Below are 26,973 nucleotides of genomic sequence, written 5' to 3'. Positions count from 1 at the left end.
AATGACAACAACAGAACCTTTATAATGCCACACTATCAAGGTATCCCACAATGACAACAGAACCCACCTTCCTGAGAAATGGACTACAGAATCCCCCTTGACTCTCTTGCCACAGGGGCTCTCCTGGGCTTTTTGGATGCCTTTGTGGGGAAACAGCAGCAGCATTGGCCCTTCTGAAAACCTGGATCCCAAACGGCCTCTTTGGCAGTCCCCCTTTAAAAGCATTTAAGTATGAATTCGAACATATATATCCCCAGTCTCTATCAGGTCAATACTTTTTGGTAGACCCAGAAGGCCATCTCCCAGCCACCTCTTTCTTCCCTTATTCAACCACATAGGTTTAGGTTTAATGAAACTTTTTTATTGTAATCCAAAAGGTAACAGAACAAGGCTGAAATGATATTTCTGCAAGTCCTCCAGCTGATATTGTAAGCCATACCAGCCTTTTTCTTTTTAAACGTTTTCCTGACAGGCAATCCTTTAAAAAATTTCATGTGAATCGATTCACAGTACAGTAAACTCCACCTGAACTCATTTAACGGTGGTTTAAAAATAAGATGCCCCTCCCCCCCAAATAAAAATAAAATTAAAAACCCTCCAAACTGTCCCCTCCCTCCCTCCCGGCATATTACATGGTCACAACTCACAAGTCTGTACAAAATGTTCACTTTATAAAGCTCTGATGTAAAAATCAAATCAAGCAGCAATTGCGCAAGTGCAGTAGAGGGACTTCCTGGCCTTTCCCCCAAAGGCTCACTTTCGTCGATGGTTTATGGTGGAGAATAATCCCATCCCAACGCCTCCTCTTCTGAGGAAGTCCTTGGCCTCAATGCTAAACGGGGATGGGGGGCTTGGCTTTTTGGTCGTCCTTCTCCTTGTCCTTGCTTTTCTTGGACTTTTTCTTCTTGTGTTTATGCTTCTGGCTCTTCTCTGCCTCGGACTCGGGCCCTGCGTGCTTCTTATGCTTCTTGTGCTTTTTGTGCTTCTTATGTTTCTTCTTCTCCTTCTTCTTCCGCTTCTTCTTGCTGTCCTGGCTTTCGGCAGAGCTGGGACTGCTGCTGCGGCTCCTTCCGGCACTTTCTGAGGGGCTCCGGCTGGGGCTGGGGCTGCTGGTGCTCTGGCTCCCTTCCACTGCCGGGACAGAGGCTGAGGCGACTGTTCCTGCCCCCGGCCCAGTGGCAATGGCCTCCTTTGGCAAATTGTTGGCAGCAGCATTGGTAGCATTCTTGTCCTTCCCCTCCTTGGGCTCCTCCACTTTGGCCGAGGCATTGCTGTCGCTGTCGCTCTCATTGTAGTCGGGAACGAAGGCGGCCTCATCCGTTTCTCTTGTTGGGTCGGAAGAGAGCCGGGATGTGTGACTCAGCTGGGGCTTTGGTGGTTTGGGAGCGCTCTTCTCGCTCCCTGCTCCCGGATCACGTGTCTCCGATGAACTGCCCTGAGGCCGGTGTGAGGCCTTGCTCCCTCCTCCGGCCATCTTCTCCTTGGTGCTCCGGCGCTCAGACGAGAGCGGGCGCTTTTCCCTCTCCTTGCCGGAGCCCCTCTCCTGGGACTTGTGGTGCTCCGCTGACGAGCGTCGGGAGTCATGGGCTGCAGCCTTGTGCTCGTTTGGCCTGCGCTCCCTAGGAGGGCTGTAGCTGTTCCGTTTCGGGTCCCAGGCCTCCTTTTTTGGTGGCTCTGTCCGCTCCTCCCTGCCTTTGTTCTTTGTCCCAGAAGTGGAGGAGGAAGATTCTCTAGGGCGGGAAGGGGAGGCCCTTTTCCTTGAAGGATCGCTCCTCTCCTCCCGTCGCTTGGATCCTGAGTGGTCTCTGCTGCTGCTGCTCTCGTGATCATGCTTCTTTTCCCTGCTGGGAGTGAAGTCCTTTGCAGAGGAGGAGGAAGTGTGGGTTGTGTCGTGTTTCTCTGGGGCTCTGCTCTCCCGGGAGGAGTGAGACGAGGAGGCGGCCCTGGGATTCCCCGGCTCAGCACTATGTTCGGAGCGCTCCTTCTCCAGCTGCAGGCTGCTCTTCCTTTTCTCAGATGAGTCTCGCTCAGACACAGCGTGATCCCGGTCTTTGGCTTTCCCTTTCTCACTGGACGCTGTGCTTTTGGAGCTTTTGGGTTCCAGCTGCCCTAAAGTTTCGCGCCCGGTTTCCCTGTTGGTTTTCTGGGTCTTCTCCAAAGGAGGCTCGAGCTCCTTCTCGTTCTGTTTGAAGGAGGTAGAGGGTTGTTTTGCGCTGACATTCTTGATGACGCTGACAGGCTTCGTAATGGCAGAAGGCAGCTGGGCAGGTTTAGCGACTGCCTGTTCCTCCTCCTCCGAATCGAAATCATCCTTGTCCCACTTGGACTGGGGGACTTGGATCATGATGATCACATCTTCCGCAGGAGCTGTGATGTCGTTGTTGTACTCTTCCATGGTCTTGATGACGGTTCGCTTAGTGTCCAGCTTGTCCTCCACCTTCTTAACAGGGCTCCCACCAGCAGAGCTTGTACTAAACAAGGGGGGGGGAGCCCAAAACAGATAGGTTAGGATAGAGATGAACATGGCCAACTCTGCATTGGGCAATGAATTTTCACAAAGCTAGGGCAATCCACCAAAACAGCCCTTGCACACAAAATTACGTGATGAAGCTGGGAGCCACCTTTTCCATGAAAACTACGGCTGGGAGTGCAAAAGCATGGCCTTAATCTCTAGAGGGGGAAACATCTAAACTGCTAAACCCTCTCACAGGTGGCTTGTCATCTGCTGCATAACTGCACTCAGCTTCAGATTTGGGGACTATGTCTTGCTAAATGAACCTGAATTAGCTCAATGTAAGATAAATAAGAAGCCATGGAAACTTCCTCATGGATACGTTTGGGCTATTTTTATTTATTCTTATTATTATTTTCATCTCACTTCTTCTCTCTAAAAAAAAAAAAAGACTCAAAGCAAATTATCATCACTGTTTTTCATCCACTCAAGAGTTGGTCCCAATACCTGATGCTACTATTCTGCTCCCAGAGTGATTTAAGGTGGCCAAATATGAGTCTTTCTGCAAGAGTATACAAGTTCAGCCTGACATGAACTCAAATTTAAACAGATTTTTCATTATTAGTCAAAAGGTACCTGGTATAATCCACTAGCGTTGAACCAGTTCCGTCAGTCATTGCCACTTTTCTCCTCATCTTTCCCTTCGTTTTCTCTGGCTTCACTTTGCTGCTGGTCGTTGGCTCAGGCTTCTCAGCCAGAGCCTCTTTGGCAGAAGGGGCATTTTCGGTGCTAGCAATCTTCTTGCCCGTCTCCCTGTTCAGCTTAATTTTTTTCGTCGGGACAGCGGGCAGAACCGTTTTGTCCTTTTCGGGAGTCTTCTCCGACTTCTCATCTTCGGGCTCAGCTTTCACTCCCTTTGGTGCAGGTTTGGATTCTGCGCTTTCTGGTTTGGGAGTCTTAGATGACGCAGCTTCTTGTTCCTTATTATCTCCTTTTTCCTCAATCTTCCTCTTCCTTTTCTCCGGCTTGACCTCCACAGGTTTGCCCTTGTCCAGGGGCTTCTTGGACTTCTCCTCCTTACTTGATGACTTCTCTGGCTTGACCTCCTTGGAGGGGTGCTCCTTCTTGCTCTTCTCTTCTTTGCCCGACCGGCTGTCTGGGTGCTCTTTAGCCCCGCGGGGATGGGCCTTGCGTGATGTGCCCACTGGCTTATCCTCTTTCTGGGAGGATGAGGTCTTTGCACTGTCAGCCTTTGCCGTCTCCTCCTTTGCTTTCTTGGTGGGGGGCTCTGCTCGTGGAGACTTTTCACGGTCAGCCTCCACTTTCTCTTGGGGCCCCTTGGGAGGCTTGGCTTGGGTCTCTTTCTTGCTGGTGGCTGAGACGGGAGCGGCTGGAGCATCCATTTTCCGCTTAAGCTTTTCGGCCTTTGCCTTTGGCTTCTCCTTCCGCTCCTTGTCGGAGATTGGCTTGAAGGCGACAGAATCGGCATCCATTGGCTCATCCCGGACAGGGGTGCCATCATCTCTGCTGGGGGGCACGAAAAGTGGGTCCGGCTTGCTATCTTCTCCTGCAGAAGAAGGCAGATCCCTGGGCTTCCGGGACCCTTCTAGCGGATCAACACTAAGGAAGCCTTCCCCCTCTTCTCTCCTTCTCCTTCGGTGCTTCTTGTGTTTATTTCCTTTGGCATCTCCTGAGGGATTCTCAACTTCCTTCTCTTTTGGTTTGACCATGTCTTTCAAACCATGGCCTTCTCTGCCACTTAACTTCTCAGGGTAGCCTCCGCCTAGGTTCCGGTTCCGGTGTCCCAGTGCAGTGGGAAATTCATCCCTGCGACCTCGGATGTACGGGGAGTTCTCTCGCCGGGGTCCGAGAGGCCCAAATCTCTCTGGGGAGAAGTTCTCTCTGTTCAGCAGCGGCCTGGGCTGGGCCCCGGGCAAGATGCCCTTGTAGTACTTCTCCCACTCTCGGTAGCGGATCTCCCAGTTGTGAAGCCTCTCTTTCTCATAGGGGTCCCTCATGTCCACAGGCCGGCCATAGTATGCCTTCATTTCATAAACAGGAACCTCCCGGTAGCGGCCAAAGTACTCCCGCTCCCCTTCCGGCTGAGGAACCGGGGGGTGCTTGTTTGGGGACTGAGCTCTGTAGACAGGTGATCTGGACCGAGAGTGGTATCTGCGGTAGGGAGGAGATCTTGACCTTGACCGGTGGTAGCCATGTGACCGCGAGCGGGAGCGGTAGTTGCGGCTCTTTGCCCGGGCTCTGCGGGGGTACGGCGGGGAGCGGGAATAGGAGCGGGAGTGCGAGCGGCTGAAGGAGCGGGAGTAGGACCGAGAGCGAGAGGAACCGGAACGGGACTTGGAGTATGTGTAGGAGCTCCGTGAATACGAGGATGCACTGTAGGGCGACTTGGACCTTAGGAGCAAAACAAAAAAAGGAGGAGAAAGGGCCATGTTTTATTGCAGCCTCTTGTAACTTTTTACACATTACAAGGCAGAACAGATGTTCAAGTACAAAATTCATTTGCTTTCTGCTTCAAGCTAAACTAAGAGGGCCAAAAGGACACAGATCACATAGATACTGCAGAGACACACTATTCAGGACTGTGGCGTCCATCATTTGGTTCTTCAAGCAATTGGGGCTTCATCTCCCAGAAGCCTTGGTCAACTTGACCAATGGTCAGGAATTCTGGGAGCTAAAGTCCAAAAACACCTGGAAGAGCAAAGATTGGGCACCACTGATTACAATTTGCTCAAACTCAAGAGGGGACTTTCCAGTTTTTAAAAAGAAGCTGTCAGAACAGATCCTCTCTCTTGTCACAAACTGCCTCTGGAATTCCAGGGGTATCAGAAAATGTTCACTGAATAACCATGATATGCTTCGTTTGGGAAGAAAACATATGAAACCCTATGTGACTTGCTCTGCGTATTCAACTATTCTTGGGATTGCAGTCACATGCTTGTGATTGTTTTGAGTCTTCAACTTGGTGACCCTAACATGGGGTTTTCTTGGTAGAATGGCCCCAATACAGCAAAATGACCCTGCAGAGACTTTAGGGGATGCTAGTGGTCATGTTGAGGGCAAAACAATTTCTGAACTCCCATCCAAAAAGGGATCTGGGGGCTCGATGCAGGCCCCAGGCTTTCCTCCTATGACCACACTGGTGGTCAACTGCTCGCCTGCTCCTCCGTCGCTTTGTATCCAAGAGCACTGAGACGACAAAAAAAAGCCTTCCTCAAGGTAGAGACCGAGCCCGGCTCCCTCCTTTGCCTCCTTAAACACACAGACGCAAGAAAAAAGAATTACCGGGAGTAAGAACGCCTGCGTTCTTTCTGGATTTTCTTATATTCCATTAGTTCTTTAGCAAAATCATTTGTAAACTCATCGAGCTTTGATTTTTTCTTTTCCCTGTTAAAATAAGGAAATCAGGGTGAGGCCAAGCAGCCAGGTGCTGCCGGAAAAGGCATTCCTATGAACGACACCGAGGTGGAAAAGCGGACAACACGGCATGCAAGTGACAGACAAAACATGCGACTCAGCGGCGGGGTTTTAATCTCGAGGGTTACTGTTTACAGCGGGAGTGAACAACCAACGTTTGCAGCCTAGTGTTATATGTCATTTCTGCTCACATCCCCAAATGGTCAACACAACAGAAGGAGAAGGAAACAGAATGGAACGGAATGGAACGTGGTCCAGCGCCAAATACTTACTCCTCTTTCAGCCTCCGTTGCTCCCTGTAAAACTCCTCCCTAGAGAGGGGAGGTGCCTGTGTCGTTGGGATGGCATTGGAGTGAGCCGTTGGCACGGGAGTCGGCACCCAGGGGGTCGAGAGGTTGCCTGGCGCCGGGGGGAATCCCGGTGGAGGGACCACGTACCCAGCCGGAGGGGGCTGCCCCGGGGGGAATTGCGGGGAAAACTGTGGGGGAGGAACCCCCGGGGGGAGGGGCAGTGCGTGAGGGGGAGGGGGGTGCGGATAGAGGGGCGGCGGAGGAGGAGGAGGCACGGGCACAAAGACCGGTGTCGAAGCTGGCAGTGTTGGGGCCTGGGTCCTTTGTGTGCGGTCATTATGCGGGCGTCCTCGGTTTGAACTTCTAAAGAAACCCAAAAAGACTTTGTCACTGAGGGTTACGCCTGGGCCCCCCGCCCGGCTCACAAGAGAGGAATGCAACACGGCATCATCATGGCCCATCCTGCCTCACTGCCTGTCCTGCCGTGGTTCTCCTTTAGGCCCCTTTCCCTTGGCTGTGCTATTTAACCAACATTACCAAGAAAGGCACCACCCCAAGAAAGGCTCCAGCCAGAGATAATCGCTCTCAATGCTAACTTTCCTCTTCCACACTTTGTAACATCACACACTAATTTTCTGCTTCTTGATGTAGCTTCTTAACTTCCCTTTCTTAACAATCTGTCTTGAAACTGCAACTCTGGCTTCTGGGATTTTAGAAATACCTAATGATCAGTGGAGCTCCCCAATATGGGCGACCTATTGGGGATGATCTGATTGCGCTTTTCCTGCCTGGCAGAAGGGGGTTGGACTGGATGGCCCTGGGAGGTTTTTTTCCAACTCTAGGATTCTAAAACCAGGCTGGTGAGATCTACCCGACAGCCTGTCCCTTTCTACAGCTGATAACTGAAAACTGTGTTTCCAAAAAATAAAAAATAAAACAGGATCACTTTGCTAAGGTGTCGTTTGCTACCATCATATATTCCACTAAAGTCCTCTCAGCAGCAAGTGATGCCTCCTAAAACCAAATCCCCAAATTCCAGGCTCCTAAAACCAAACACACAAACCCCTAAATTCTAGAAAGCCTCTCTAAGCACATACACAGATCAGATTAATAAGCTTATCATATTCTAAACTTGCTACATGAGAGCAGGAAAAGGACAATTTGATGTTATACTTACGGCTCCCAGCCTGATCTGCTGCCTGCCGATCTAAGAGGGTTGGGTCTCATTGGCTGACCTACATGGAAAAGGAAAAGGTTACTTTGAGCAAAGAACAAAGGGTCAATGCATGCAAGATTCAGGGAGAATGGGAGGCCACTTACCCATAGAGGGAATGGAATGCCCATGAGGACCCAGCTGCCCTCCCAAGAGGGGCTGCCCAAGCACTGGGACCTGGTAGCCCTTCAAAGAGGAAAAGGAAAAGGATCAGACGCTGATGATGGTGGTGGTAAGATACAAGAAGGAGTTCTATGCTGTGAAACGAGGCTTACCTTCTCCTCCAAAACAGTATTAATCGACAGCGAGGAAAGTGGTTTCGGGTGATCAGAAGCCGCCATGAGAGCCACTGCTGGCCCAATACCATCAGCCTCCCTGCAGAACAGCAAGGCAAACAAGACAGATCAGGAACAAGAACGGGGCCTAGAAAGCCTCTCACACAGAGTTCTTAGGTACCTTTCCTCTGGAAAAGTATCAGAAGAAACCAACTCCCTCAAGTATTAAAGGTGTTAGGCTGGTGAATTTGGGAACATCACAACTGGGAGGCTCACAACTAGAGTGTGAGGTGTACAAACGTAGCCAAGCGCTATGACTAACATGCTACTTTCCTGTGACTATTAGTTCACCTTATATGGGAAGGAAGGCCCAACCAAAGCAGGTGAAGTGTGTCCATCATCTCTGGCAATTATTTGCCTTTCTTTGGAGGTTTCCATGAGTGAAATGAGGAACATGGGAAGCTTCACTGACCAGCTCGGTTTTACATCAAACTTGCTTCGAGAAGCAAGGCTGCTTGCACACACACACACACACACACGTGTGTGTGTGTTTCTTTCCTAAGACTCTGTGCTACCAACACTTCTGTGGAACCTCTGAGGCTGTGGCTTAGGTCAAAAGCCTATCCAACTGACAGTTTTGAGGAGCATCACCAAAATGCAGGACTATCTGCTTCCCACACCCCCACTGCGGCTTTTCCATTTCCTAGTTTAATGCTAATCAGTTTACTGTAATAGCTTAACTGGTGCTGCTGGGAAAGGCATTCCTACGAACTACACTATGGCTGGCATCAGCTGGCATGCCATGAATATGCTGGAAACAAAGGCTGAAGTGCGCTCTGCAGCACCAACTGACTTACCGGAATGGTCCATCAGGTTTGTCAGTGTGAAGAGCCAAGGCTAGCGATGCAGGAACCTCACCGGGCGATGGGGCCACAGACTGCTTCAGTGGCAAGGCGCCTGCTGCGGAGGCCGACTGCCCAGGGGGCAAGGGCAAGGGCAAGGGAAGGGCCAACGGCACGGCTGGGTGAAGGGTGGCCGGGGCGGCTGAGGCAAGGAGGGGGTCTTGCTGCCGGGGCCCCGGGGGCCGAGGGGCAGAAGGCAGGCTCCGCTGGACCACTGGCCTCGGGGGTGGGGCTGGGGCTGGTTTCCGCAGCCGCTTTGTGTAGCCAGTTTCATTTTTGAAGTTGTTCACGGCCTGCAGAGAAGGAGCCACAAGGCAGAAGAAGTCATGCCAGACAGCAAGACATGTCCTGAGCCCCATCAGTGATGAGGTCCACAAAGGCATGAAAGCACACAGGTGAATTTGGGCCCATCATCAGTTGTCCAGAGGGGCATCTATCAGTCTCTCAAAGGGAACAAACTAGCCAAACCCTAACACCTTTCTGCTATATTTTTTAAACAGGGCCCTTCCAGCTGGACAAACACAGTAATCCAACAAATGCTTAGAATAAAGGTGAACTGGCTCATTTGCACAGGTTGATGTTAAGTTACCTGACGTAAAAACTTGTTGGCAATTAAAGCGTCTGGTGAAACATCTATCTGATGGCAAGTTGGGCAGGTGTGCTCCTCCGACTCTAGCAGCGCAGTCCTGATACCTGCAAGTGATTTTAAAAGATATGTAAAATACTCATTCTGCAGAATACTGGACACTGATCAACATTAATCAGGCCAACATTCTATTTCCAATTCTCCCTATAGGGAGAACAACTCAGTCAGAACTTGTGTTTGAAGAAGAGGAGGAGGAGGAGTAATAGTAGTAGTAGTAATATAATAATGGGACTTTTGAATTCAGACTGTAGAGTTTTGGAGCACAATACTCCTGACTTCATGATCATGGAAAAAAAAGTATGGGTCTCGATGTTGCTTTCCCAGGCAACAGCAGAATTGACAAGATGCAACTGGAAAAGCTGACACGATACGAGGATTTAAAGATCGAAATGCAAAGACTCTGGAACAAGCCAGTAAAGGTGGTCCCAGTGGTGATCAGCACAATGGGTGCAGTGCCTAAAGACCTTAAAAACAATTGGCGCTGACAAAATCAGCACCTGTCAGCTGCAAAAGGCCATCCTTCTTGGTTTTGTACGCATTATTCGCCAACACATCACACAGTCCTAGACACTTAGGAAGTGTCCAATATGTTCAATACAAAAACTAGCATAGTAATCTTGTTTGCTGTGTACTAATCTTGTTGTGTATCAAATAATAACAATAATCCACTTGTACCCCACGTCAAGCTGCAAGGAGAGGGGAATAAATTATTTTATTATTTTCTTCTATGGAATCAGGAGAAGGTTAAAGGCAACGGGACTCACATTCATCACAGTAGCTGTTTCCACAGCAGGGAATAACCACGGCATCTGTCATGATGTCTTTGCAGATGAGACACAAGAGTTCGTCTGGGATGGGGTCATCTTCCTCTGAGGAAGAAGAGGGCTCCTCTGGAAGGAAAGGGGGCTTCTCTTTCTTCCCTATAGCATAGGCCTCACTGAAAGGAAAGCATCCCAACTCAACATTAACTTCATAAAAACATTAAATGTGTAGCCCACTTGCTTTGTAGTTGGTTATATGAAAAGTTGGTTTTCCTATCCAGACTACTGTTTTTGTTCAATTGCTATCAAGTTGGCTTTGACTTATGGTGACTCTCAGAGAGAGCTGCACAATCCTCTTCTTCTTTCAAAGCTGTAGCTCCCTTAATTGATTCCTCCCACCTGTAATGTCAAGAGACAATCTCCTTGATTATCTTCCACCTTAGCAAAACTAGTAAGTCTTGTTGTTACATGGTATGTCCAGAGTATGAGACTCGGTTCTGTCCTGACTAAAAAATCTTCCGCAAATTAAAATAGTAAGGAAAGGAAAGAAGGGGAATCACTGCAGGATTGTAGGAAATAGCTGGGAAGTATTTTAAGTATGGCTTCACTAGTAGTATTATCTATCTTGAGGATAACTTTTCTATCCTAAGAGGATAGAAATAAAATAATAATAATACTTAAGCAGCCTGGCAAGATGTGACACAGAGAATGACTTGCTGTAAATCCAGGGATTTCCTGATCTATTCTTATGGCAGCCACATTGAAAGTTGCCATCCGCATTAGCTAGCCCCACTTTGTGTCCCAAAGCTTAGCAGATACTTACGCATCGATGGTTGGGATGGCATATTTCCCTGTATTGGTGAGCATGGCCCCCTTGGTGTTGGGGTCTTGCACCTCCATCATGAAGCTTCGGGGAATTCCAGTGCTCTTTTTAATTCGGGGAGTAGATTCAAAGTTTTTGTCCTGTCAAGTGGGGAAAGGAAAAACGCAAACTATTAGAGAATTTTTTTGTCCATTTTTCAAAACAAACCCCATTCAAATTATCTGGCTTTCTTGGAATGTACATTTTTTCACCAATTTTTATCTATGTACTACTGCAGCTTAGGAAATGCTGTTTAAGACAGTTCATTTCTTAACTGGGAGAGATAACAGAAGGGTAAAAAAATTCTCTTGTTCTCTGAATGAATGAGAGTCCAAATTTCATTAAAAATGACTTTTCTGTGTCATTAGCACTCCATATTGAATAAGCAGACTGATTTCACCGGCACTTCACTGGAAATTAGACATATTTATTTAGTTATTGTGTCAGAAGCAAGTTGAGGGTACAGTTAAAATGCATTTAAAAACATGTTTTTTTTTAAAAAAAGAACTTGGCATTATGCTAAATGTCCATTGACCATATGCTGGCTACTTGGAGCACCTCTGGTGTCACTGTGAGAAGGTCTTGCAGCATCAAACGACTTGCAGCATCAGAGATACATATCATATGACAAGAGATAGAAAAATGGCCCTGAAGAGGATGCTACAGATATCAGACACATCAACTTCAGCCTGACCAAAAATGCTGTCAAAAAAACTTCATTTAGAAGGATATTGCTTCCCGCAAATACAAGAAACATAACCTTTGTATTATAAGTTACACTCATATTGGAACGAAAGACTAACACAATGCCAGCAAATGAACAGATGTTATTTCAGCACCAGGCCCTTACCCCGTTGGTTGGGCAGATCTTTATATAATGACCAGGTTTTCCACAGCGAAAGCAAGTATAGGTTGGCGGAGGTGGTCCTGGGGCTTTCTTCATGTAACTAAAAAAGTTGTGAGAAAAGAGGTGTGCATCTTGGCAAGGGTTTTTTTCTTCAATTAAAATGTAAGTAAATTTTATTCCAAAATAAGCTATTTTGTTCTGTTTTTGCATATGGCATGAAGAAAACTTACTTGATAGGGTCATATTCGTGGCCAGACTGTGACATCATAGCTTTAATTTTATCTTCTTCAGAAGCATTGGCTTCAGCCAGATTGGCGGTCTGTTCAATAGGTAATCATGTGACACACACATTAGAAACACAATTATGTCCATTCAGTCAAAGACAAACACCACTCATTCAATCCTGTAAAGAGCAGCACACAAAAAAAAGCTAACTGGAGTTGTCTCAAAAACAGCTCAAGATGGTCCTGAAGATGTTCCAGGGAGTCCTTATGCCATTACATGATGTTTATTTTATGTGCCTGCCAGTGGGAGCTGAAAAGAGGAGGAGGAAGAAAGAGAAGAAGAAAAAAACCTTCTCTGCGGCTGGGGCATTCTCAACTTTAGGCTCTCTTGGTGGCTTACATAATGCCTTGTGTAACTGCTCCAGTTTCTTACGACATTTAGGTGGCCTGGAGTCAAGTGTGTGGGAAAGGTCCCTTTCTGCCAAAGTGATGGGCCAAAAAGCCCTGTGTTTTAAGGTGCTTTGCCGGCAAAGTGGTGCCACACTTGCGTTTCAATTGGTTTAAAGAGGACAGTGTCATCCTGAAAGAGATCCGCTCTGTTCTTCCACGTCACACGCCCCTAAAAGGGAAAAATGCGGGAGCGCCATCGAAAAGCTGCCACACAAATCAAGAACGCAGCTTTCCAGATGACAGTCCCTTTAAGATGCTAAAGAAAGATGGCTCTCCAGACGCTAAATTGCAGAGACAAACCAGGTCTAAGGGGCTGCTAACTGACTGTTCAGAAAGTCAAGCACCTAACATCCAAATCAGGCACACACACTTTCTTTTACACATTCATCCACAAAAGCAAACAGCTAGTTTCAACGTTTTATTAAACAGTCAATTAAGATACATCACTTTTCTTAACAATCCAGATTAACATCTATGAAATTGTTCACATTTACAGAGGACTACGGTGTTACAATTACTTAGCTAATTTGTTTGAACCCAAACAGGTTTACAGAACACATCCGATGGCACAAGGAAAAAATAACATTAGTAGGAATAGACCAAAATTCAAATATGGCATTTAATACACAATAGGAATCAAAACAAAACTGTGAAAGCATATTTCCTCCATGCAAAAACTGTCTGCATTTAAGAGGCTGAAATTACAGCTTTGCACTGCTTTATAGTACGAAAATACTGTCAGAAATACTTAAGGTTCACTCCGAGACTTAGAACTGTACACCTCTTGGACACTGTGTTCACATTTCAGAAAAAAAAAATAACTTGACATGAGCTTACAGAACCAAGGACAAATTTAAGGACAGCACTAATGGAAAACCAAACTTCGGCTAACTCACTTAGCTAAGGTTTTGCATTTATAAATAAATGCCCATCAGGTTTCCCAGTTTGGCGGGAAAAAGGAACGTGCCTTCATTCACAAGAGAAAGACAAATGAATTGTGAGCCAACACTGCTTCGAGTTCAATTGTTTAAAGAGCAGCTGCTTCTGCGGACGATGGGTGTTATCACTAGTGCTTTCCCCAACAGTTACACATTATTGAGCAGGAAAATGCAAGCAGTTTCATATCAAAACAAGGCAGATACAACAGTTTCAGAAGGTCACAGTTGCCAATATGCCACACATAACACATTGGTATATTCCTATAAATACATTTATTACACAGTCTGTGTTCAAACAAATTAGTCGCATGGCTATCGCCCACTACATCCACTACAAATGTATGTACATCCGATTATGTTACGCGTGTTGTTGTTCTAGCACTGGCTACGAGTGAAGAATCCCAAACCATGGTGTATATTGTCCGTGGGAGAGGGAAATGGCCTCGATTGGGGCTGTGGCGCAGAGCAATGCTAGGAGTCCATAAATAGGGTTAAAAATATTCTTCTTTAAAAACTGTGCTATTTTTTTCCAATGAAAAATTAACATTTGAAAGAAACGATAAAAACAGCTTCGGAAGTGGTTCTTCTCCGTGTCTTGAAGATGAGTAAAACTGCAACATTATGTTGAGGCTGATAAGGCACTCCCCTTCTATCTTCCCATACTGGGAACTACTCTTTACAGGATAGTTTATCAATAAAGATACACACATTTCCAATACTTAGGCTCAGGGTTGTCTCATTAAAACGTTTCTGCAACGTTGACAGAAATTAACCGGGAATTTAAAAATCACAGCATAAAAAACATTCAAAAATACCAAGCAAGCAACAATGCATTTGGCTATATTGGACAAGAATATATACGTATATATTTATATATACCTTTGTAAGCTGGGCCAGAGAAATAGATGCAGAAGAGTCATCAATCTGTTCATAAAAAATTAAACACACATTCAAGTTCCACAATCAAAACTCAGCCAACATATTTAGCCTCTACTGCAGTGGCAAGAACTAGTCTGAATTGGAGCCCCACAAAGAGGCCCTTTTTTCAAACCGCAGTAACCTTTACGCAAAATATTGCTTGTAATTTGGCCTTCTGATGTATTTATACATGCATAAATAACATTCAGTTAGGAGGGGGGCGAGGATAGTAAAGCCAACTCCTCTGTTCCACATTCTGCAATCAATGTAAACAGGGCTGTTTTTTTAAAGCAAAAGAAGAGAGTTTCATCCAAAGTATATATACCTTTGTTTTTTTATAAGAGCATGCTGTTGTGTTGGGGAAGTGTATTTCACAAATTATTTAATGTGAGAAAAACCATTAGCAGTGTTGAGGTACTAATTAAATGTCTGGTGCTTAGAAAGAGGGGTTACAGCAGAAAAAGAAAATTAAGTACTACAAATGAACGTGGGTGAAATGATACCAATTAGTAATTTTTTAAAACAAAAACCACTGTATTCAAAAAAGTACACATCTTTGGGGGACTTTATGACAGTTGGAAGCCCATTTCATAAACATGGTCATATCTGAATTAGGAGATGCAAATCTTTTTTTAAACACACACACATTACAAGCGAGCAGGAAATATTTAAAGGATTAAGACTCTTCCAGCCTAAGGCTGAGCCCTAGATTTCATCAAATCTTGCAGTGAGGGCCAGTCACAGCCAGGAATCCAATAAGCTGTAGTTATACGACAACTTTAAGAAGGTTGGTTTGCAATTCCTAATCCCTTCGACTAGCTGCGATCTCACAAAGACAACTTCCAAATGGTGCTTCAAAGGACAAAGAAAGTCAGGGATGGGAAACTGTGCTGGGCCCAGGGCAAGGCTTTTCTCCAGCAAGGCTCCAGGGGCAGAGCAACTGAAAAAAAATCCCAAACCTAAAAGCAGCCAGAAGTCGACTACTGGTATTGAAAAATTGCAACTCTAAAAGACATTGAACAGTGTACCTATATAAACGCATTAGTTGTGGGAGTTCCCAGAAGAGCACATTCACCCCACTTTTTCTTTAAAGGAAAAAAAGGTGTCGGGGAGGGGGGGGGCTGAAAGGAAGTAACTCTGAAAGGGCCACAAGGTTGTCCTCTGCTAAGACCGGTCTAAACGTAGTGTCACACAATCTATCTATGGCCTTTCACACAACTATCATCTGTTTGCCAGTTAGCACATCAACAAAACATACATTTCCATCCTAAAGTCCTAATGAACATATGCAAAGACTTCAACGACAGCCAGCCCTCCGCTTTGCTGGGTTTAAAGGCACAAGATCCCCATAAAAAAAAAAAAAGATGAAAGAAAATGTTATTTTTTAAAACCTGAGAGAAATGTCTTGGTCCTCCAGCATAGCTATATGGTCAAATTCTACTTGCTCCCATGTGATGAATGGTGGCAATTTAAATAGATTAAGCAGTGAAAGCTGAAAGAGTGACTTCTTGCCTCCATTCCTGGCTCCATACAATCAGCCTCAGCCTAAACTAACAAAGGAATATTGGGTGCTTAGCCCGAAATGCTTCAGGAACACCTCACCAGCCACAATGAAGAAGAAACACTTCACTATTACATATTTTTAAATATAAAGTAAGGGGAAACAGTCACTATCATATATGAATCATACAGAAGTCTAAGATGGAAACATTCAACAGAAGATCGCCACAATGCATTTTATCATTTCTGCAAAGACCTATGCAGTAGCTCGGAAGAATGAGGGAGCAGTACTACATATACAGACTTAGCCTTACAGGAGTAACTTATTTGTGAAAAGGGCTCTCCCCTTCCTTCTGCAATACATAAACGGACAAATGAGACTGTTAACAGCTCGTCATGCTGTTAATGTATGCAGCCATACAAGGCAAAGGACCTAGTGTCGGGACCACAATGGACACAATGCTACAGGATTCTCATGAGAAGAACTGCCGAGGTCACAACCCAAACCTCATCTCTGATGAAAGAGAAACCCACATAGATTACATCCTGGTCTTTGAAATGCCACAAAGCATTTTTTAATCCGCCTGTGATTTTTACCTTGTTTCTCTTTCTGCCATTAAATGATCCATTTCAGCTGATGTTTGTCATATGTGATTTAATAATCTGCTTCGCTTTTGCAAAGGGCTAAATCACTAATTTGCACAGTACATCCACATTCAGATGGAACACTTGAACTGGGGAAATGGAAGGGTTTGAAGAAGCTGAGTAGTCGCTTCTAGCAAAGCTAATTCCAAATGTTTCTGGCCCCAACTTCAAATTGCTTTCAATGACTAGGTATGTAGGATTTCTCCCAGTACTGGCTACAGTGAATGGCACATCAAAGATATGTCACAGTTCCTGAAGTGTTGCCTGAACAAAGGCAATGCCTAGCCCTGCAGATTCAACAGACAGTGAGCCATAAGCGTATTAACTCGAGAAACTTGATTGAGGGGACGGGATGAAGAAAAAACCAAAGCAGGCAATGAACCAAAAATGAAGCCCCCCCCCCCCCCCCCAAAGCAAATTGCTTGACGTGCTTCTCCAAAATTACCGGGAGTTAAGATTTCACTTTCAGTCTGGCACTGAACTATCATTTCAAACATGAAAAAGACAGTTTGGAAGCAGAGTATAACCCAAACAAACCTTGTGCATGCTTGAGGATAACAAACAAAAGATATCAGATAAGCCAAGAACAAGGATTGACATATTTGGGCGTGACTCACTAGGCAGATTAAATTGTGGCTCACAGCCAATTCTTATGTAGTCTTGCCTGCTGGTTGTACCACAGGATGAAAGGGGACTTCTTAAGCAGCTGCCCTTTGAAAAAGACAAAAGGTGGCATAGAGCTACACCCAATTGTTCAGCCCATGAGGTAGATGGCTGGCCTTGCAGCACACTGACCCAAAGCAGGGAAGACGGGCTTCTCTGCTTCAAAGTTCAGTGCAGTCTTGAGAGCACTGCACGATGGACACCCGCTCTTTCTGGGCAGGGAAAGCAGCACATGCTCTTGGCAAACAGACTGCAGAAAGAGGCTTTGCCAAGAACTTGAACAATGCCAGGCCTCCACACAGAGAAACCCTCTCTTGACTGGATGTCAAAAGAGGTACTAGACAGAGGGAATGACTAAAGACTTGCATTTACACCCTGAAAGCACAAAATCTGTATTTTACATAGTTTCTATGAGATTGTTACCCTAGTCCCTCTCAATCTCAATCAGCTCAGTCTGGAGACTCTAAGAACTGGGCTCTTTACATTTTAGGTCATGTTGGAGAACCATGAAGCCTCAATTCCCAGTAAGAATGTGTGTGTTTGTTTCATGAACAGAGTTTCTGCTTCAAGCAGAATTTTCACCAGGTTCACCCTGGGTTTGGCATCTGGGTGAGTCAGCTTACAGCAGGCAGTGGGATGATTTCATTTGGCTCCATTAAGAACTTCTAGAAGAAGCATACCTAGCTTTTCAGCAACCTTGAAACAGCCCAGCAAGTTGTAAATGAATGCCTCATGGTTGACTAAGCAGCAAGGTTTTACAAAAGCACCTCTCTCTCCTATTAGCATGTCAGGCATCAGCAGTGTTTGTACACATGAGCAGCCAGACCAATAAAAATGTAAGGGATAGTAAGACTTCTGGAGCTGTTTGCAAGACAGCTGTTAAAAAACACATCCCAAGTTGAAAAATCTATGAAAATGGCCAGTACATATAATATTTATATGTTCTAGAATATGTAGTCTGTTTGTAGTTATGCAAACAGAAAAAGGACTGCCTCTGAACAAAGAATGAAGCCTAGCTTAAAAAAAATCATCTTATTTACTAATTCTGGTTTCGGGCTCTTAAAACCAGAAGCAGTTTTCATCAAAGGCAGGCTATAATTAAACCATTTTCAAAGGGCGAATACAAGCAAGCACAATGGCACCTGCATTTTCTCACCATTGATCAAGTCCTGCAAAATCATAATCTAGCGGTAGGAGGCCAATTGCTCCATTTTAACAAAAATGGAAACCAGCCACACTTAACAAGGACAAAAAAGAGAAGTAAAGCTATAATTCTAAACATCCATTAAGAGTCTATTTCAAGGTTTTGAATTAAGCAAAGCCATTCTGAACAGCACACAGAGTCATGTTACTATGTGCCAAAATTAATGAACGCGAGTGAAAGGAAAAACCTGCCCTTCTAACTGTACAAAGGAATGATGTCTAGGGCATCCAATAGAAAAATAAGACTTAAGGCTTTCAGGATGGTCAGGCCATGAGTAAAAAAACTGAGCTGGTCTTAAGTGGATTTCTCAGAGAGATGGGAAGACAAACAGCTGGGCTGTTAGGCCTAAATATTTCTCACATTATATTGCCCATTATGAATAATTCAGCTAAAAAGTGTTTGCTCGGAGAAAAATGGAAGGAACAACAGAACCTCAGGAAAGCAGTGCCCTCTCTTCATGGAAATCATGTGAACATAGTTGCATATTTGAATGTACATTTAGCTGCACAAAATGCCCTGGATGCTTAAGCATGTACTTGAATTCCAAGTTAAGAGGGAGAAAAAGTATAACAACAATGAGGTTTTTGATTATGTTTCAAAAACCAATAAGGGAAGTATTAAGAACGAAAGCTAAGTGATCCAATATGATAGTGGCAAAAAAAGGATACACTCCAAATGTTTTTTATTTCAAGAAAACAAAAAGCACACAACAACCTATACAAACATACAGCTACTAACTAGAGACACACAGATGTAGAACAAGGCAATCACTTTCAGTAATGCAAACCCCAACTTACATGATCTATAAATGATCATACAGCATTCTGTACAACACGGAGTCATACAGGAAATAATCTAGCAAGCAATATGCAATACAGTGTGTCACTTGGCACAAGTGTTATTATCCACATTAAAATGATCTGCATTGCTCATTTTACTATACTGAATCAGAATACAATATAGTCACAGTATCAATGCTGCCATAGGAAATTAATCAAAATTAGTATTTAGAAATGTAGTTTATTGCCACATTATGGTTTAAAAATTAAGCACAATGTGTAGAAGAAAAAAGTGTGATTGTGTTTTTACATACTGCTTTTGAAGGTCCACTCACTGGTTCAGTTCGACTTCTAGAAAGTAAAAATAAAGAGACTATCAGAAGGAGGGCAATGCACATGGCACAAAAGAAAGCGCTTCCACCAAGGACACCAATGGTACAGGGGTATAGTAGGTAAAGAAATAAACACCCCTTACAAAGTCAGATAACCAAGGCCCTGGTCCTACAGATATGTGGCACTGAGCTTCCACCATCTACAAGTATCACTCTACCAACTTCCTTTACAATCAACATGAAGACTGCATATTAATATTGTGTACTCCATGTTTCATGATGGTTGCACAGCACTTTGAGATCTTCATCTTACTGGCTTTTTGAAAAACAATAATAAATCAATGGAGATTTAACATGCACAGGTTTCTCCAAAGAGGTCAAGTCCCACACCGTCCGTGAATAAGGAAAGTGGCCTGGCAAGGAGGAAATGCCCTGCAGCATAAGGAACCTCAGTCAAAAGGGGCAACCATGGTCAGAGATATCACCTGAAAGGAGTTTCTGGGGTTCTGTGTAATTTATGAGTTCTGCGATAAAGAAAAAAAGTCACGTTTACTCACACTAATTATAGAGAAGTTTTGAATGTGATGTATTTAGACCGCCATCTTCCCTGTGAAAATGTTGGCTTACTCAGGACAAGAGATTCCTGCAGCCAGATCTCTGGCAGACAACTGAAGATGATAGCAGCTACTAGAGGACCAGAATTTGTGTCCCAATTAAAGATGACTAAAATGCACTTACAATGCCAACAATTTATACTTCTAGATAAAAATATGTCCTGAATAAACACAATATTTTCGAGGTAATTTTCACATTCCCTTAGTGAAAACATATCACTATCTGACACTGCAATTTGAATGTATGGCATTTTCACACTAGCCACACAGCTTATATTCCTGGGGAATTGTGTTTTATTTGAAACTGGGGACAGAGACTTCCTTTAGGCCATGGAAGAAAAGAATCATAGAATCACAGAGTTGGACGGGACCTCATGGGCCATCCAGTCCAACCCCCTGCCTAGAAGCAGGAATATTGCATTCAAAGCACCCCCAACAGATGGCCATCCAGCCTCTGTTTAAAAGCTTGCAAAGAAGGAGCCTCCACCACACTCAGGGGTAGAGAGTTCCACTGCTGAACGGCTCTCACAGTCAGGAAGTTCTTCCTCATGTTCATATGGAATCTCCTTTCTTGTAGTTTGAAGCCATTGTTCTGTGTCCTAGTCTCCAAGGAAGCAGAAAACAAGCTTGCTCCCTCCTCCCTGTGACTTCCTCTCATATACATGGCTATCATATCTCCTCTCAGCCTTCTCTTCTTCAGGCTAAACATGCCCAGCTCTTTAAGCCGCTCCTCATAGGGCTTGTTCTCCAGACCCTTGATCATTTTAGTCGCCCTCCTCTGGACACATTCCAGCTTGTCAATATCTCTCTTCAATTGTGGTGCCCAGAATTGGACACAATATTCCAGGTGTAGTCTAACCAAGGCAGAATAGAGCGGTAGCATTACTTCCCTAGATCTAGACTCTATGCTCCTATTGATACAGGCCAAAATCCAATTGGCTTTTTTTGCCGCCACATCAAGAGTCAGGAGAACATGCAGCAAGTCCAGGACTCACAATGAAATCATGGTTTTTGACTGAACTGGGAATGGGGTCCTACATGCGCTTACTAGTACTGAAAGGCCTAATATCCACTTGTTACTGTAAACTCAAATCCTGCCACCGAGTCAACACAACTTACATAAGTGTTAATGTAATACATTCCCATTGAGTGGTTTTAACCTATCTGGGACTAATCATTTGATTTAGGGAAAACACTCTATAGAAGAGTCCTTGTCACAGCCTAATGGACTGCAGATACCCAATGAAAAATAAGCTTGCCTCGTATTATCTTTTAAAGGCCTATAGTTTCCACCATAAGGGTAACTGGAAATACTAAGCAGGTTTTTGCTCCATTTGCTGTTCTTAGTAGTTAAAACACAAGGCACAGGCAGTAAACCACACATTAGCAGCAGCTCCATTTTAATGGGAGTGCAAAGGTCTTGTTTTTCTACCACTGGCTGTATCACGTGCTTATAGTCCCAGAGGCAACTTCCCCCAGCACCACAGAAGCATATGAGGACCTGACTGCCATGGAGTGTCATTGGATGGGACTATCACCTCTGCACCACAGCTGGGCTCCTGTGGAATTTGTGGTTGGGGAGATGACAGATGAAACATTACTTCTAAATGTTGCTGCAAGTACTACCACTGCTCTGACTTATTCACATCTAGAGCTGTAGAAGTCTATTAGCTTCAAGTGTGAGGTTGCCCAAGACCGCTCCTTTAGTACATGTGTGCATTCCCCCTTTCTCAAATATACACCCCCACAGCCATTCACGTATTGCATTGCTAATCATTGTGAGGCAATAATGAACACACAGACAAGGGATCTAGAGCAGAACTATTTTAGAATGAAGAAGGCATTTTCCTATGCCCATCGAAATATTAGCTGACCTACTCTGCTACTCTTTCTCTTTCCTACCACCCCACCCTTCTGGAATGTGCCTGGCCCCCCAAAACTGAACTGTGCTGAGCCAGTTATGTAACAGATGTGCTCCCATTGCTACAGTGGCCCAGAGCCCATTCTGTACATGTACAATTGAAATGTGGTACATAAATGAACCTATTTATATTCCCAGGATGAGTTATTCCAATGAACCTGAACCACTTAAACAGCTACTAAGAGGAGCAAAGTATGTAGGAAAATGAAAACTCCTTAAACTGACTGTGTGTGAATCAACACTCAGTAGCCACAGATTTATTTTATTTTATAAAGCCTGTGCTCTGCGCTCAATGAAATCTGCAAAAGAAATACAAAAGGCAAATAAGAAGCAGGCCAGATACTTACATGACATATGTTTTACTTGTACACTTTACTCCACCAATAGGAATTCTTCTGACAATAACAGATGAGTTCTTGGGAATCAGGGCATTATCATCAGTATATTCTGAAAAGGAGATAGAGTTCAGAGTAAATAAAAATCTGATATATTACTTCCCCCCAATAAGACATACAATCCCAAAACACTGGGATTATGAAGGACAGTAGGGAGGTGATGCCATAGTTAAAAGAGATAGCAGTGACACCTGCCTTAAAAAGTCCTAGCTCAACTGTATCTTACTGATCAATTTCTCCTATATCATTTCGTTGGGCAAGATGCTGGAGAATATGGTAGTGTCTATTTCAAATCAGCTCCAGTCTCACTTAGGGGACAAAGATTGCTTTGCTTACCTGAGAAGCCAAGCTTGCCCTATTTTTCTCACTTTCCACTAGCAGGTGAAGATCTTCTGATTCAAACAGGTTTCTGATCTGTAGTGTGTGGTTATTTCTTTCTTAATAAAATATTTTATGTGTTTTAAATTAAATGAACTTTCACATTTAATTGTAAGTTTCTAATTTATAGATATTTCAAGATGAGCAGCCTTGAACAAATACTTTTATAGGAAAGGTAAGCTATATATTTATATATGCCCACAGCCTACTGATATGAGAAGTATGAGGGTAGAGCAAATGCTGGGCAGAACACAATATTCTACCACATGAAATGTAAAAGCGCATATAAGATATAGGGCATATTCAATAAGTTTCCTTTTATTCAACATATCTACTAGAAGGCATTGCTTCAATTCAGCAATTAACTTCAATGATAGCATGTGTCTACCAAGTTTAACAACCAAATTAATAACTAAGGGAGATGAAGTTTTTAAAAAATTAGATCTCTTAATTTTAAAATATTAATTTAATGTTTCAAAAATATTAATGTTTCAAAATAATCATGCAAAAAATACCTATAACAGAAAAGTTCACAATTAAGGCATATCAGTGGGGTTTCTCACTCCACACAGATGGACATAAATAACTACGAGTAACTTTTGAAATGGAACAAGTAAAAGAGTTTCAGAATGAGAAGTGTGATTAAACATCTCTAACTGTCATAGACTGGGGGGGGGGGGGGTTCTACTTCCAAAAGCAATTACAATCATAAAATGTGAAATACCTGACAACAAAACAACAAAGGTAACTATGAAATCATCACAAACAAATAATTGTGACTGCTGAAAGAGACTAAGATGGCTAGCTATTTAAAATGAAGATTTATTCCTTAAAGACCAAGGCTGAAAAACTAGATGTCCACATAGGGAAACCTAAAGGAACTTCACTTAGACAAGGTGCAGGCATGCAGAGCAAACACCATCTCCCCCACCAAAGTATGTGTCTTTTTTTGGGAAAGGCAATTCTATTCAGCTTCTTCCATCATAATGTGAGAATGAACATGACCATTTCTGAACCTTTGTTAATACAATGTTTCTATTCCTAAAGACTAAGGTCTACTGATAGGGGCAATGGTTCTTTATACATTTTGGGATGATCAAACAGATTATCCACAAGCTCTATCATATACCATTGTGAAAACTGGTGAAATCCAGTTGCTGTGGTGTGTTCTCGCATATTTTTACAAAGCACTTCGCCTGTGGAGAGTCATAAAGTTATAGTAAAATCTTAAAAAACAGGAGTTTAATGAAGAGTGTATTTTGGCCTAGCAACATATGCCACGCCATCAGGTGATGAGGTTTTACACCAATTAAAATATGAGTAGGCCATCAGAGAGTATTAGCCATGCTAAAAGTACCTAAGAAGTACCGAATGCCTCAGGCAGATGTGTCAGGAGTCCATGCCTTGGAATGGCGCATCCTGCCATAACCACTCTGTTTACATGCATTCCTACTGACACACTGACTACCAACAGGCTATAAACAAGTGTCTAGGCCAATGGGTTCAATGGCCCAATTTTGTTGTCAAATCAAAAAGCAGAGAGAGAACTCTTGTCGGTGGAGTAATCCAACTTCCAACACAACTGAGGCCAGTCACAAGTTGTGAAGATGTTCCAATGATCAAGAATACGTAGAATACTCTCTCACACATATATCATAATCACCACTATTGTCACCACCATACTTCCTCTTTTCTCTGATGTAAAGAAGGATTTCTCGGCAATATAACTTTGTGAGACAAATATCCATCTTGTCAACTTTTTAGACCCTCAGAACATAATCCCTTCCTTTAAAACTTCAACAGCAGGATGTAACAGGGAGAAATGTTGTTAAGAGCCACAAGATCCTGATCCAGTCTTTTGAATACTCAATATAGGTCTGCATCATATATGCTAGTATGTAGGAGACCAGAGCACACAACCCACTTCAAAATGAAGACAAAAATCATAACAAGAAGGTGAAAGAAACTTCAGCACTTCTGGTGTTAACAGAACATGTAACCACAGATTTCTTTGATGAAATTAACTAAACAGATAAAGTACATCACTGAATGAGGATTTAAAACACCAATAATAAACATTCTTAACAACAAACATCACAAGCGACAACACAACAAGCTTGACTTTGGGGTCTTGTCCGCAGGAAAGAGATGTGTGCCCATGATGCTGTCTTATTTTTAAAGTACACTGTATCCCCCCGGGGGGGGGGGGCAGATGAGAGTAGGCCTCATCACTGGATCCTTTATGGGGGTCAAAGTGTCTTTACTTTGACTGGCAGCTGTCATGGCTCCATCCTCTAGGGCTTCCAATATGGAGGAGAGGAGGGGGAGGGTCTCCTCAGAATGCAAATCCCAACCCAGCTGTACTTTCAACTCGAGTCCCTCCCTGTTATTATTATTTGATACACAACAAGATTAGTACACTGCAAATAATACTGCTATACTGGATTTTATATTTGATCACACGTCAGACACTTCCCAAGTGTCTAGGACTGTGTGATGTATCGGTAAATAATGCATGCAGATCCAAGCAGGGCGGCCTTTTGCAGCTGACAGGTGGTGATTTTCTCAGTGCTGATTGTTTTGAAGTACAGGCCAAGGTCTTCAGGCACTGTACCATGTGCCAATCACATTATTATTGATGTTGTTGTAGTGTAGGTGCAGCCTACTCTAAGAGTCCACTCTTAGATTGGGAGGTCAAAGTGTCTTTACCTTGATGGCTGGAGATGGGGAGGGTCTCTCTCAGGACACAAATCTTAACCTGGCTGTCCTTTCAACTGGAGTCCTTCCCAATTATTATTATAGCAGTGTAGATGCGGCCTACTCTAAGTGTCCATTCTTAGACTGGACTGGATTCTTTATGAGGGTCAAGGTGGCTTTAACTTGACTGTCAGCTGTGATGGCTGGAGGAGGGGATGGTCTCTCTCAGGACACAAAGCCCAACCTGGTCGTCCTTCCAACTGGAGTCCTTCCCAATTATTATTATTACTATTATTATTATTATTGCAGTGTAGATGCAGCCTACTCTAAGTGTCCATTCTTAGACTGGACTGGATTCTTTATGGGGGTCAAGGTGGCTTTAACTTGGCCATCCTACCAACTGGAGTCCTTCCCAATTATTATTATTAAAGCAGTGTAGATGTGGCCTACTCTAAGTGTCCATTCTTAGACTGGACTGGATTCTTTATGGGGGTCAAGGTGGCTTTAACTCGACTGGCTGCTGTGATGGCTGGAGGAGGGGATGGTCTCTCTCAGGACACAAAGCCCAACCTGGGTGTCCTTCCAACTGGAGACCTTCCCTAGTATTAGTATTGTTGTGCACATGTGGTCTACTCTAAGAGTTCACTCTTAGATTGGAGTGGATCCTTTAGGGGGAGGGGATCAAGGTGGCTTTACCTTTATTGGCAGTTCTGATGGCTAGAGGAGGGGAGGTTCTCTCTCAGGACACAAAACCCAACCTGGCCATCCTCCCAACTGGAGTCCCTCCCAAATATTATTATTATTATTATTATTATTGTAATAGTAGTCGTAGTCGTGTTGATGCGGCCGACTAAGAGTTCACTCTTAGATTGGACTGGGCCCTTTATGAGGGTCAAGGTGACTTTAGCTCGACTGGCAGCTGCTATGGCTCTCCTCGAGAGCTTCCTTCCTTCCCCCCTGCCCTCCCCCCGAGCCCCCTCCCCTGCCCGGACGGACCTTCCTTGGTCTGGGCGTTGGTGATCTGGAGGTCGCAGTCGGCGGCCTTGAGCTTCTCGCGGCCCATGATCTGCCGCTTGAGGTCGCAGAGCGAGATGTGGAGCCCGTCGAAGGTGACCGTGTCGTAGTTGAGCTTGGAGGAGAACTTGTAGTGGACGCAGGACATGATGGCGGCGGTGGAGGCGAAGGAAGGAGGAGGAAACGGCGGCGAGGCCGCAGGGGCCGCCGCCGCTGCCCGGGCCCGGAGGGGCGCGGGGGCGGCGGCCTAGGCCTCTCTCCCTCGGCCGCTCCCTCCCTCTTTCTCGCTCGCTTCTCCTTTCAGAGGCCTCCTCCTCGCCGCCGCCGCCGCCGTCCAAATCCCTGAGGGGCCTGTTGGGCCTGTTAGGCCTCCATCATGGCGCCCGCCTCTTTCGGCCTCTCCTCTCCTTTCTCTCCTCTCGCCTTCCGCTTCTTCTCAACAGTCTCAACGAAACGTCGCCCTTTCGTCGCCTCCTCAATCTCCGACGGGACTTCCCGACCGGGAACCGCAGGGACCGGCAACGGACGACGGAACTCGCAGTAACAGCAAGCAAGGAAGCAAGCGTCGTCGACGGCAACGGCTCCGCCCCCTCACTCCTCTACTGCGCGTGCGCAGTT

The 26,973-nt window shown here is 44.6% G+C and overlaps 1 protein-coding gene across 1 annotated transcript; it reads right to left on the bottom strand.

Moving 5' to 3' along the window:
- Positions 1 to 339: 339 nt before the first annotated feature.
- On the bottom strand, positions 340 to 26,973 carry RBBP6 (RB binding protein 6, ubiquitin ligase). Its single transcript, XM_060786457.2, has 17 exons — positions 26,338 to 26,973; positions 22,219 to 22,318; positions 19,319 to 19,355; positions 14,175 to 14,219; positions 11,914 to 12,002; positions 11,687 to 11,783; positions 10,798 to 10,937; positions 9,978 to 10,150; positions 9,157 to 9,260; positions 8,523 to 8,860; positions 7,666 to 7,765; positions 7,498 to 7,576; positions 7,355 to 7,412; positions 6,160 to 6,540; positions 5,756 to 5,857; positions 3,089 to 4,864; positions 340 to 2,471 (listed from the first exon to the last, which is right to left on the bottom strand). The coding sequence occupies exons 1-17, from the start codon at positions 26,501 to 26,503 to the stop codon at positions 833 to 835; spliced, it is 5,424 nt and encodes a 1,807-aa protein (XP_060642440.2). The 5' UTR covers positions 26,504 to 26,973; the 3' UTR covers positions 340 to 832.

This window comes from Anolis sagrei, chromosome X (genome assembly GCF_037176765.1).
Source record: "Anolis sagrei isolate rAnoSag1 chromosome X, rAnoSag1.mat, whole genome shotgun sequence".
Taxonomy (NCBI): domain Eukaryota; kingdom Metazoa; phylum Chordata; class Lepidosauria; order Squamata; family Dactyloidae; genus Anolis; species Anolis sagrei.
Note: the sequence above shows the minus strand (reverse complement) of the source record. Positions and strands in the feature narration are given on the sequence as shown.

Coding starts and splice junctions, on each gene's coding strand:
- RBBP6 (XM_060786457.2), bottom strand. CDS start 26,503: ATGTCCTGCGTCCACTACAAGTTCTCCTCCAAGCTCAACTACGACACG. Junction 10,938..11,686: donor AGATCTGCCCAACCAACGGG/GTAAGGGCCTGG, acceptor CCCACTTGACAG/GACAAAAACTTTGAATCTAC. Junction 7,766..8,522: donor AAACCTGATGGACCATTCCG/GTAAGTCAGTTG, acceptor GCTGTTCTGCAG/GGAGGCTGATGGTATTGGGC.